The sequence below is a fragment of the Sus scrofa genome, chromosome 1, assembly GCF_000003025.6.
Source record: "Sus scrofa isolate TJ Tabasco breed Duroc chromosome 1, Sscrofa11.1, whole genome shotgun sequence".
NCBI classification, from domain to species: domain Eukaryota; kingdom Metazoa; phylum Chordata; class Mammalia; order Artiodactyla; family Suidae; genus Sus; species Sus scrofa.
Genome location: NC_010443.5, coordinates 227,827,035 through 227,840,566, shown reverse-complemented (window position 1 = coordinate 227,840,566; position 13,532 = coordinate 227,827,035). Strand labels below are relative to the sequence as shown.

Genomic DNA, 13,532 nt, shown 5'->3' with positions numbered 1-13,532 from the left:
TCTTAAATTATTGTTAGGTACCTGCTATGCACCAGTGACTCTTTAAGTACCAAGTATTAAAAAATAATAACAGTAAGGATCCCTGTTGGGCTTTTTAAGGAAAAAAAAAAAAAAAAAAAAACGAAAAACTAAGACTATTTGCTGGCATTCTCTGCTTTCTTTTGTTTTGTTTTTGCTTTTTAGGGCTATGTCTGCAGCATATGGAAGTTGAATCAAAACTTCAGCTGCCACCCAATGCCACAGCCACAACAGTGCTGGATCCCAGCCACATCTGCCACCTGCACCACAACTCACAGCAATGCCGGATCCTTAACTCACGGAGTGAGGCCAGGGATCGAACCTACATCCTTCTGGATACTAGTTGTGTTCATTACCACTGAGCCATAATGGGAAATCCTGTTTTATTTTCTTTTTAAAGTAGCCTACTCTAATGTTTGATGTGGTTATTAAGGAATTCTTAACAATTTGGACCTCAAATGTCATGCATTTTAAATCATGGATGATAGGGGGCAGGAGGAGGTGAATGTGAAAACTATTAAAGGTTTTTATAGGAGGATAGGGTTTATGAATAATTTAACTTTTGACTTTGATAGAGAAGTATGTATCTGTGGCATATGGAAGTTCCCAGGCTAGGGGTCAACTTGGAGCTACAGCTACCAGCCTACACCACAGCCACAGAAATGCCAGACTCTTAACCCACTGTGTGAGGCCAGGGCTTGAACACACATCCCCATGGATACTAGTTGGACTTGTTACCCCTGAGCCACAACGGGAACTTGATAGAGAAGTATAAATTGTTCTAAATGTAAAGGTAGCTGTCGAAGACTAGAAATACAATATATAGCTTTCAGCCACTTGACTAAAAAGGACAAAGGACTCTTGGTAAAATTTGCTAAAAAGAGAAAAAAATACAGTATTCAAATTTAGATGTTTGCACTGTTCAGATCTTTTATTTGGGAACTGTGATTTGAATTTAACACATTTTCATGTATTTAATTTTTTTTTCTTTTTAACAAGGTCTAGAACCTTACATATATCAGAAATTGAAAACTCAAGACACTGAACGGCATTCTGTGCAAGTCAGTGATTATTTAAGGCAGTCTCGAGAGGTAAAAACATTTTATTTGATACTTTAAAAGCACGGTTTTTCACTCCCTCTCCTCCCACTTTATTCTTTGCTTGTTGTTCTAATTTGTATGATTTATCCACCCAATAATTTATCCTGAGTATTTTTAATATGAAAGAGAAAGACCTCAGTAATTTTTGAAACTGTCCTCAAATATATAAAAGGTGCCATGTGGAAGAAAAATAAGATATTTTCAAACACTCTTAAGAGGTAGAGCTAGAATCAACATATAGAGACTACTGGGAGACAGATTTCAGCCCAATTTGAGAAAGAATTTTTAGCATTTGGAGCCTTCCAAGGATGGAATGGTTTATTTCTGGAAGTATAAGTGCCTCACTTAGTGTAGTTAATTAAACAGGCGAAGCAAACTTCTTTGCAGATGTGTTGGAGGGGATTTGGACATTATAGGGTAAAGGACCCTCAGTGTTTCTCCAACACTGATTTTGCAGTCTGTTTTTCTTACCATTTGCAAACATGTGCCTGTTTTATTGCCATCCACCATGTGGGAAGCACAATCTAGTTAGACTAGCCCAAGAAATCTAATTTTGGTTCTGGTTTGAACATTATCCCTGTGACCTTGGGAAGTGTATACATATTGCCCATGTGAATGTATACTAACAACCTCAGATGTTCTTGTGGAAATATTATCTGTGAAAGTAAAATATAAGACAGCTTGAAGGTAACTGGAGGCAGGGACTTGTCTGTCCTGGCCAGTCCCAGCTCTGCCACTTCCTCAGTTTCAAAGCTATGTATATATATACATACATATATATATATATACACATCAGTATATATACACACACATATACATCAGTATATATACATACATATACATCAGTATATACACACACATATACATCAGTATATACACACACATATGCATCAGTATATACACACATATACATCGGTTAACCTATGAGCTTCATTAGCTGTATTTCTAAAATGGGGTTAATGCTGTGCTTACAAGATTAATCATGGATAACATAAATAACACCAGTGGGAGTTCCCACTGTGGCCTAGCTGATTAAGGACCTGACATTTTCTCTGTGAAGATGTGGGTTTCATCCCTGACCTCACTCAGTGGGTTAAGAATCTGGCATTGCTGTAAGCTGCAGCGTAGGTTGCAGATAAGGCTTGGGTCTGGTGTTGCCATGACTGTGATGTAGGCTGCAGCTGCAGGTCCGATTCCACCCCTGGCCTGGGAGATTCCACATGCCACAGGTGAGGCTGTAAAAGGTAAAAAAAAAATTAGTAGATTCTAAGTAGGAAATAGAATGAGATAAATTCAAGGTAATATTTGAAATATCAACTGAAACAATAATTACTGATGATAGGACATAATTATGGAGTAATCAATGTTTCTTGTCAACTTTGACCTTCTTTCTTTCATGTAATTAATTGATTGTATACGTTCACTCTCATTTTTGTAAAAACTATTATATGTTACATTTTCTCTTTGATTTCCCTGTAAAAGTAATTTCATTCTGTTAAAAATCAGTCACCACACTGAATTACTCATATATTGTGCTAACATTCTGCATCCTTCTAGCAGAATTTAGTATGTTTAGTAAAAGAAATACTGAGCTAGAGGAAGGGAAAAAAGAATTGTACCTCCAAGGAGGTACAATTGCAAGTGTATTACTAGAAGCTTGGGGTGGGAGAGTGTTGAGTGAACATGTAATGACCTTTCCCTTCTGCTCAGGATCTAAGCAAAAACTCTTTGTGGAATTCCAGGAGCACCAAATCAGGAGGAACTCTCAGTGAGTATTTCTAAATGTCTATCTTTAAGCATCTTTGGCTTCTATTTTTTTTTACCTGATTGGGAATAAAGGTTTAATTGGATCAGAAAAGGAGAAAAAAAAAGCGTATGTCCAACGACAGTTTCTTTCTTTTGCTAGCAAGAATGAAAATCATTTATTCTCTTAGTTTCCCTGTTTGTGGCAATGAGATCTCACCTTATTGCCTTTTAACAATATGAGACATAGACTACTGTAGTGAATTAAGCATTTGTCTTTTTAGTGTCAAAAACACACATGAAATAATGAGTATCTTATTTTTTCTGGTAAATAGTGAAATTTGCATTAAAAAGTATAAGTAAATCTGTCTCAACTGAAAAAGAGACAGGAATGAAGATAGTTTCAAATTTTTTCCTTTTGATTTATGAGGCTGATCTTTTTGGTTTCTCCTTAGGATCCTAATTGTTTGTCAAAGCAGTAACAATTTGAGAAGGTTTAAGACAAACGAGAGCAAGGAAGTCAGGGCTAGAGAGAGAGGAGATAGAGAACTCACATTGTCATAGACTTGAGTGTAACTTGAAAACTAACCAAGCAAAGATTATTCTATTTTGTTTATAGTATTTTATGGATTTTTCTAGTTAACATCATCAAATTGACCATCCATACTGCTATAGGAACAGAATTGAAAAGCATCTCTTCTCTACAGAGGGCCAGTGATGCCAGGCAGGTGGAATGTGACGGTCAGCCTGCAGTCAGCACTGTTTGGGATGACCTTTTCTCTTGAGCTCCCATTGAGGTCTCTCTGTTTAAGGCCGCCTCTAGTCTTAATGTGTACATGATTTTCTTCTCCCAAAGGTTCAGTAGTTTGTGCTCATGCAGAGTAGTGGGTTATTGCAGCATGAAATTAAACAATAATTGTAATTGTACTTTCTTCCCTAAGGACTTTAAATACTGGAAATATTCTTGAATGCATTTATTCTGACTTGCCCGTGGCCACTTGTGCACTTGAGCAGGGCACGTAACAATTTAAAGAGAGATAATTTCAGCCTGTGAACATTTAGGGGCCACGTGGGCTAATGAAACTGATTTGTAGGCTTGTCCAGAGACATTCAGAGACTCATTTGTAGGCATCTCCTTTGCATAGTTCAGGAACCCTTTAGTTTAATTGATCCAGAACAGCACAAACACAGTTAAATCTTATATATGTTGTGTGATCACACAGCTAATTAAAAACAAAAACCAACAACTGCTTCACTGTTAGTTTAAGGCATACACAGGAAATAAACTATATGAATATCTGGTGCTCATTTTTCTATGAAAATAATTTAGGGTTGTAAATTGTTTCTTTATTGATAAAGATGGGGGTCAGATATTATATTCTTCCTTCAAAGTAATACATTCATATGTATATGCATATATATTTATAGACTCCATATTATTACTCTTTTACAAACTTTTCCTTTCTTTGATCATTGAAAAATTTAAAGCATTATCTAAACAACTTAAATTTTTCAAACAGGTTGAGAAGTTCAAATGAAGTTGACAGTAAGTTTTTATATTTTATCTTTTCATTTTACTAATGATGAGGTTTGCTTTCTTGCTGAGATTTTTATAATTCTTGAAATCTTTTTTTTTATGATTTGTATCTGCTCTACAAAGTGGCAAGTTCAATAGAAAAGTAGAAAGTTGTATGTCTTTCTCCAGATAAATCAGGACTGATGTCTGGTTTAAAATTTTTTGAATTACCTGTTTTCAACTGTCCCAAGTTGCTAAGGAAAACCAAGCCACATGAGACACCTCCCTGGTGAAGCCTCTCTCAACAAACTTCACCACAATCTGCGAGCTTCTTTCCATCTTCTTGACCCTCCATCCGGATTAGGCATCTTTCTCATCTATGGCCTTGTTCCATCCCGCTTTCTTGGATTTTCAGTACCTTCTGTGCAGTTGATTAATTCCCCAACACCTATAAACAAATTTAAGTCATTTTCTATACAAAAGAAGAAAATATCTTTTTGTTGATTTTACCTAGCTTTCAAACTGCCTTTCCTGTTCCTCACCTCCAGGTTAACTGAAAGTGTTAACATTTGATCATCAGCCCTGGTGTCAGTCTGCACCACTCTACTCATAACTACACTCTTCCAGCCAAGTCATAACACCTCATTGAACTCATGGCATTTGATGTTGACCTTTTTATCCTTCTTGGTACTCTGCCTTTTCTAAGTTTTGTGAGGCTCTTCTTTTGTGCCTAATTTTCTCTTTCTTTGTTGACTGGCTTTTGATCCCTTTGAGAGCCTCCTCTTCCTTTACCCAAACTGGGGACCACACTCACTTATAGTCCTCTTTCTACCCCCATCTTTAAAAGCTATCTGCTTTGCTCTACCCTATTGCTCTTCCCTAAATCCGCCACCATTTGTTTTCCTAAATAAAAAGTATATTCTCTCTTTGCCCTTGAATTTGTGTTAACACTGTGTTTGTTTTTGCTCCCTTTAAACTTTTCCCTGAAATTTTCTTTCTGAACAATAAATCATCACTCATGTGAAACCATAAATGGCAACCCATTACCTACAGGATGGGCTGCAAATCCCTTATACTTTCTCAATGCTCTCGAGTCCCTGGCCACACTCTGAATTTCCAGGCTCATGTTTGTGAGCCCTTTCATTCAACATTTCTCAATGCAGAATGTGACTACCCACCTATTAACATCTCCACACAGTGTCCAGAAGGCATCACCAACAAAACCTTCCAGCTCCCTTCTCTGCCATCTCAGGAAATGGCAACTTTATCCCTCTAGCAGCTGAGACCAAAGTCTTGCCGTTGTACTTTTTCACATCCACACATCCAAACCATCAGCAAGCCTCTTCAAATAGATCAAGAATCTGATCACTTTGTTACCCTCACATAGCACTTTTCACCTCCTTGCTGGATTGCAGGATGGCCTCCATACTATCTCTCACAGGGAGTCTCTTTCCAGAGAGCAGCCAGAGTAACACTTTCAAACTCAAAATCAGATTGAGTCACTCTTCTTTTCAAATGGTGTTCCACCTCACTCCATAAAAGCAAAGCCCGCACACGGTCTACAAGGCCCTACTGATCTGCTTCCTCTCCTCCAGCTCTCCCACCTCATTTCCTCTCAGCATGATCCATGATCCACCCTGGTCACCCTCTCCTTCATATAGCAAGTGTGACCCCGCCCCATGATTTTGCACTTGCTGTTACTTCTGCCTGGAATACTCTTCGTTTTTCCATATGACTCACTCCATCTCTTCCTTTAGATCTTTATCACATTTCACCCTATCAGACAGGTCTTTCCTAACCACTGTACATAATAGAGTAACCTCTCTGTCCCCTTCTCTCGATATACTATAATACTGTATTTATTACTTGTTCACTTATTTTCTATTTCCCTTTCCTAGAATGTAGATGGAGACTTTATTTTCATTAGTGCTCTTTATTTCAAAGGTGGACTGGTACATGGCACACAGTAGGTGTTCAATAAATATATGTGGAATGAATGTGCAAAAGATCTCACAGCTCCTTGAGTGGTGAAGCCAAGACTGAAACTCAGTTTCGTCAGATTCAGATGCCCATATTCTTTGAGTACTTCACATTGTTTGTCTCTGAAAGTTTCCAAAGCCTCTGTTTACCTCACTATTATTACTAAGCAAACTGTATTATGACTCTGGTTTACATGTATTTCCCATTTGCTTTTCTCTAGGGTGGGAGTCACATGTTTTTCACATCTGTCACATCCAACATGACCCTTAGTGGGGGCTAAATACTTTAAAAGAAACCGAATTGAACTTAGGAAGGGACAGTTTTTTCTAATGAGCTTACTTTTTACCTAGCACCCCAAAAGGAAGGGATTTTTGTTCCTTTCCTTATCCAGCAACAAGAAGCCAGAGAGATCGGTGAAATTGGGCTCATTATGCTGCTTACTCTTTGAGGTATAAAGCAGTTACCACCATGAGACTAAAGTTCTCCACTTTAATTTTGATTTTATGAAGTGGCAAAACTGTTGCAAAGGATTTCTCTGGAGCCTTGTGATTAGAACTTGAGCAGGTAGAAGAGAACTGGTTAAACTTGCACGACGTGCTCCCAACCCACAGTCCTTCTATAACGAAACAAATCCCTTGCTGTCACATTCTCCATCTCCTCCTTTGTTTCTGGTATATACCTCTTAATGTGTTTTCATCATTTTGTTGTCATTTTAAGTCAGTGAAGTAGACTGCTAATAACTTGGTATTAATAATGTCTTTATACGGATACTGCATCTTGGTAGGGAGCTCAGAGAATTGTGCTTTTGGGATGTCATGAAGTGTGATGGGCAGCCGAGTGCCTTCTGCAACCCAGAGGTGTAATTGGTTCAGAGGAAATACATCTTTGAGGCTAATATTAGCTGTCTTTTTTCAATTCCCTATATAAATATGTTTGGAGATATTGCATTGATGATTGGAAGCTGTCAGAATACCATGCACAATAATGTGGTTAAAGGATATCAGGCAATCTTTTTCGAAAACCAAGAAGCCATTCTGATTAACCTGTTCAATAATAACTTTGAAGGCAATATATTCATAAGCATGTATTTATCTCCAGCCAAGTAATTAAAATGCCAATCTTCTCTGTAATTTCAGAAATCTCTGCCTCCTTAAAAAGCCCTCAAGAGCCTCACCATCATTATTCAGGTAGGATGCATGTGCACACAGATGTGTCGGCTGAGTTAGACGTCTGTGACTCTGCATTTGGAAATAGAAACATTGATGAATTGGTGGTGTGGATGTGGCTCCAACTTGAAAAGTTGTTGTTTACTCTGATAAGAGAACATTCAGATTTCTTAAACATATAGTGAGGATTTAAGAGAATTTGTATTACCGGGAAGTTCCAAGTTGTAAACGGGAAAGGCGACTTTGAGATCTGCAAATTCCTTACAAGCTCAAAGCCAGCCCAGAGCCAGAGATCTTCGTGTTTTGCACTGGGGAAGGGACGGGCCTGAGACTAGTTCTCTGGAAGGGTTTTGTACTCTTACTGGGTCCTCAGTGAACATAACCACTGAATGAATGCCAACCCTACAGGGTAAGTTCAACAAAGACACCTTCAAGGATGTTATTAAACAAGATGTCAAGGGTCTTAACTCTCTTAAGCAACATCACTTCCCAGTGCTTCAGTTGTCTTTCTTTCAAAGTGGGAGTAATTGTGCTTGCCCTTCCTAAGGAACAATCTGCCAAAGGGCTAGCTGAGAATAAAGAGGGAAACACTTTGAAATGCAAAGCAATATAACAAGCAACTGGATTCATGCCATTGGGTGGTCTTTTGGGCATCACTGCTGTCGGCATTGGATTAGATAACACATGGGAAAACTTTTTATATGATTTAAAAGCTCGGTATGTGAGTAAAAGTGTACTGGTGTGATAATTACCAGTATTATTATATCAAGGTCGTGTGTTCAGGGTCCAGTAATAGGCTACCTTATCCTGAATTCTTTGTAGTGAATAGTGTGTCAGTGGGTTCCAGACTTCACATTCCAGGCTCTTGTAACTAACTGGGTCTTTTGGCTCTGCAGTAATCTGTTATTTTGACTGCAGCTGTCAACTTAAAGTCTCTGGTGAAGAACGCTGTAAATCATATTGACTCTGATCCGTTAGGATATAACTCTTAACAGGAAAATGCAGATCACTTGTTTCTAATTAAAATTGGTCTTTAGCTCTCTCTGGGAAAAGAAGATGAACTCTGCAAAATCAACAGTAGAGGTCCCCACAGTCCATGGTGCATTAGATTTGATCTGGAAAAGAAAAACCAGAGAAGTGAAGACCACAGATTAAAATGCTCTTTAAAAGAACGCTTCACATATGGATGGATTATTATGATATTTGATATTCAGGAGAGTGAAGGTGATAGCCCTACATCAGAACATGTTATATAATCTCATATAATCTATTCCAAAGACTGAGGTATCCTGCTGGTTTAAGACATAGTTTAAGTACTGTATTGTAGATAATATTTCTGATAAAGAAAAAAAATATAAGATCCTTGAAATAAATTATTTTAGTATTATATGAGTATATTGATGTGTGTTGGGGGAGGCTTTCTTTAAATTTGGCCCACTGATGCATACTTAAAGTAGTAAATCTGCTTTTGTTTGCAGCCATTGAAAGGAATAATTTAATGAGGCTTTCTCAGACCATACCATTTACACCAATCCAACTGTTTGGTGAGTGCCATTTCTACCTTCTTGAGGTTGTGCCAGGGCAAAAGCATAACATCTGGGTAAATCATAGGAGAAACCACTTTGCATCATTTTGGTTGAAAATATTCTTTTGCCCACAGTTGCAATTTGTTGAGATAAATTTGCTCAAATGGAAAGTCTTGTTAACTGCCTGGCTGGCATCTAGGGTCAAAACTTAATATACTATGGGGATGGGACCTATAATGAGCAGCAGTTGAGAGGAAAAGCAATAATGTTGCACCTGGCATTCACTGATTTAAGGCTGGAAGTGAGTAGAAAAGAACCAACCAAGCATGTGTAATAAACAAGAAAGCATTAAATGTCAATATGGTAAAAGCTAACAGACATCTAAAGAGAAATGCTTTGTATATTGTTTTTTATTTGTTTTGTTTTGTTTTGTGTAAACTAATTGATCTTTACTCAGAGAGGAAATTAATTTTTAAAGGCTGGAGTAATAAGGAAAAACAAGCTTGCGTAAGCCAAGGCTACTGGAGTTTTTCTATTCTGACAATTGACAAAATAACAAGGGTCCCCACGTTGTCCTAGATTAATTCTCTCCACACTCTTCACGTGGGGACAGATCAGGTGGCTTCTGATTATTGATGCAAATGCCTTCTCCTTCCACTTGGCTCCGTGGGTGGTTTTATACCTCAGTAGCTCGGTTCTAAATCCTCTAGGTATTTAGAACTCCAAAGAGATCTTCAGTGGCATTTGTCTGGGCACCAAGAATAAATATTAGAAAACATATTACTAAGCATTACCTAGACATGTTCTTTGGTAAGCAATTAAATGCAAGAATAAGCACATAGATTCTTCTCTTGGTAAAGAAAATGCAGAAGTGTAGGGAGAAAATTAAACACAGACTGGACAGAAGTTGTATAGAATACGTTACTTCTGTTAGGAAATATTTTACGCTGTATTAGGTGAAGTCCAGGCTGAATAAGAATTGCTCCCTGTTCAACAGCCTAAAAGTAAAAGTGTCGAGCAGTAAAAAGAACATTTGTGTGTAAAAACTTTGAAGTGGGACCTGAGTTTGTGTCTGAGGATCTACTTCATATTAGCCAGGTTAACATATTTAATCTTTCAGCAACCCAGTGAAGTGAGTGTTACGTTCACTTCTTTTTTACTGGTGAGGAAAGTGAGCCTTTCAGTAACTTGTCCAAAAGCACAAAGGAAGGAGAGGCTCTGGGGTATGACTTTGGCTCTAAGTCCTGGGTTTAACTCTGCATTCTCAGTGGGGGGTAATATCACTCCCAAGGGAGCAAAATTATATTTTTATTTTTATATGTAAAGCACACACATACAGAGTACATAAACAGGTATACGTATATCTTTGGTATTAAAATGTTAGGGAGCAATTAGGGAAAAAAAAGTCTAAAACAGCTCCTAAGGGGAATGAATGATAATAAATGGGACTAAACTATCTCTTTGAAAGTATTTGTCTTTCTGAGTCATTTTGCTGTACAGTAGAAATTGGCCTGACCTTGTAAATCAACTATAATTTAATAAAAAAGTGTCTTTTAACAAATAAATAGTATAGAAAAGTATTTGTCTTTAACAGCCTTGCTACTCTGATTTTGTTTTTGTCTAGTTATAGTCTATAATAAGAACAACTTAATTCTTGTATGGCATCTAACGCCTTTTCCGTTCTCCTCCCTCCCTCTGTACTGGACTATAGCATGACCAGATGTCTGTACTTGACCCTGTAGATAAAATTCCCATTCCCCTCTGTTCCTTTGAGAAAGTGAACTTATTCTGAGTTGATGTTTAGGATGCTGTTCATGGCACAGACATGGATTTCATTGAACCCCTCCCCTATACTCCTTGCAGCAGGAGAAGAAGTAACTGTCTACAGGCTGGAGGAGAGTTCCCCTTTGAACTTGGATAAAAGCATGTCTTCTTGGTCCCAGAGAGGGAGATCTGCAATGATCCAAGTGTTGTCCCAAGAGGAGATGGATGGTGGCCTTCGCAAAGCCATGAGAGTCATTAGCACCTGGTCTGAGGGTGATGTCCTCAAGCCGGGGCACGTTTTCATTGTGAAGTCCTTTCTGCCTGAGGTTGTGCAGACATGGCACAAAATCTTCCAGGAGAGCACTGTGCTTCATCTTTGCCTCAGGGTAAGTCAGAGGCCCAGAGCCCAGGTGTATAGGTCAAAGAAAGGGGATCTGGCTCCCTCCTGGCTGAAGGCCACTTCAACCCAAAGGATGGCCTGTAGCCTACTCTTTTTTTGAAGGTGGTGGTATTTCATTATTTTGGTTTTTGCTTATGGAGTGGATAAGGCTAAAAATCACACTCGGGAGGCCTCTGTGATCATTAATTTGTAAGCGTATGATAGTACACATTTTAAGAAAAAATCAATACTCCCTATTTTGCAGGAAATTCAACAACAAAGAGCTGCTCAAAAACTGATCTATACCTTCAACCAAGTGAAACCACAAACCATTCCCTACACTCCAAGGTGAGGAAATATGGGCACCCTGGCCCTTCATTTAAAGTAGGAATTTCTATCAGTTTTTCTGCAGCCCTATTAGTCATGAGAAATACCAGGCCCATGGGGGAAGTAAGTTCTCCATGACCTTAACTTTGGTGTCTTCCTTCCATAGTTCTTGGAGACAGTAAAAAGAGAATTAGACTTCTCAGGGGTGCTTTGGTTAAATCATGAATTTATGTGACTAGAAAAGAAAAGATCAAGCAAAGACCATGACTCACCTCTCAGCTGTGAGAACAGGCAGATCCTGGGTGTGATTACAAGTGTCCAGAAACATTATGACAGAAAAACACTACTATTCTTCTTCTAATATCTTACAGAAATTAGGAACTTTAAAGGAATGAATTCTTGTTACTTTCACTTGAGTGTCTCCATACACTTGCATTCTTGCATTAGCAAGACAGATCCTAAATCCATGCTGAGGACTTACAGTAAAGTTTTATTGTTTCATTTATAAGGAACTTCATAGAGCTTGGCAAGAAAAGTTGAGTCCAGTACTCATAAGGTGTTCCTCACAGAGAAGGAAGGTGGGCAAGCATGGGGAAAAACTCCCATTCTTCACATTCTGGTCTTTTAGCAGAAAGGCAAGGGCATGCACATTGAGGCTTCATCAGACTAGAATTAAGCAATCTCCTCTGCTGCTGACTGTACAGTGATATAAATCCCACCTTTGCTGTCTCATAGGGAGTCAGTGGCCTCTTTCTCCCCCTCACAGGTTCCTGGAAGTTTTCTTAATCTACTGTCATTCAGCCAACCAGTGGTTGACTATTGAGAAGTATATGACTGGGGAGTTCCGGAAGTACAACAACAACAACGGTGATGAAATTGCCCCCAGCAACACCTTGGAGGAGCTGATGTTGGCTTTCTCTCACTGGACCTATGAGTACACTCGGGGAGAGCTGCTGGTTTTAGATTTACAAGGTGATTGACAGCCGAGGATTTGATACCATAAGCATCAAGTTCAGGAAACAGGAATTGGTTTCTTCATGTCATAGTCACCTACATCTGATCCCAGCTCTTTACTTACTCAAAGCCATAGTTCAGGTCTTTCAGTTGGAGACATTCCTTGGCACTGTGTGCTTTTTTTAATTTGAAAACTGAAGAGGGTATTTGTTTTTTGAATTTATTATTTGTGAAACTGTCCTAAGTGGGAGAAACCAGACAAGTGTCCTGAGAGATCATGCAAAAACCTGGATGGGAAATGTATGGAGTTGCTCTTCCTAGCTTTGAAGGGAGACGGGTCCATTTATTTCAGAGACATTAGACAGTTATGATCACGAGCATCTACTGTGCTGTTTCTCACTTAGATCAAGAGAAAAATACAGGCAGATGATTAGCTGCCTAAGATTTAAAGGCATCTGAAATTTTAATCTAAAGGAGGAATAATTTTGGTACCAAATTTCCCAGTTTGATGGCTTTTCTTTGGACTTACGTTCACAATAACACTTAGACATACGTTTATACTCAGAGGAAAGTTTAAATTCTGGTCACTTTTCATGTTTCTGAGCTCAGTACTTGAACAGTTTATAGTTGAACTTGCTCTTTTTGCTGTGTACCTTGATACAACAGCTCAAACTCAGTCTGAGAGAGGCGACACAGTGCATTCTTATTTAGTGGCAGTCTTTGATCAGAGCATCTTTCCACTATCAACACCTCACATGTGACTTATAATCCTGCAGCACGAACGGAGTATCTCTAGCAGGCTTTCCTTGCAGGGACGGAACGATATATGTATTAAGGTCAAAGTTTAGTCCCTGGGCTCACTGACTGGGGCTTTGGTTTTAAATAAGGGATTTAGCCCAGGAACTTTCATAGAAGTTATCTCATTTAGTCCCAGAAGCAGCACCTTGAGGTAGACCTTATGGGGAATTTAGGCCCAGAAAGTTTAAATAATTTGCCCAAGGTTGCACAGCAACTTAAGAGGGAGCCAAGATGCAGACTTAAGCTGGTTTGACCATCCAT

At 38.6% G+C, this 13,532-nt stretch overlaps 1 protein-coding gene across 8 annotated transcripts in view; it reads left to right on the top strand.

Moving 5' to 3' along the window:
• Positions 1-13,532, top strand: part of TRPM6 (transient receptor potential cation channel subfamily M member 6) — a 228,413-nt gene that overhangs the window by 197,357 nt on the left and 17,524 nt on the right. For 7 of the 8 annotated variants that reach the window (XR_002336394.1, XR_002336392.1, XR_002336397.1 and 4 more), the window contains 8 exons: positions 1,018-1,109; positions 2,829-2,886; positions 4,382-4,407; positions 7,494-7,544; positions 9,002-9,067; positions 10,913-11,199; positions 11,458-11,540; positions 12,286-12,491. Coding sequence is in view for 1 of the 8 variants with exons in the window: in XM_021064975.1 (XP_020920634.1) it covers positions 1,018-1,109; positions 2,829-2,866; positions 4,361-4,407; positions 7,494-7,544; positions 9,002-9,067; positions 10,913-11,199; positions 11,458-11,540; positions 12,286-12,491 (870 nt within the window). In the remaining 7 variants the exon portion in view is untranslated. Of the gene's footprint in view, positions 1-1,017; positions 1,110-2,828; positions 2,887-4,360; positions 4,408-7,493; positions 7,545-9,001; positions 9,068-10,912; positions 11,200-11,457; positions 11,541-12,285; positions 12,492-13,532 lie in introns of all 8 variants that reach the window. The other variant, XM_021064975.1, reaches the window with a different exon arrangement.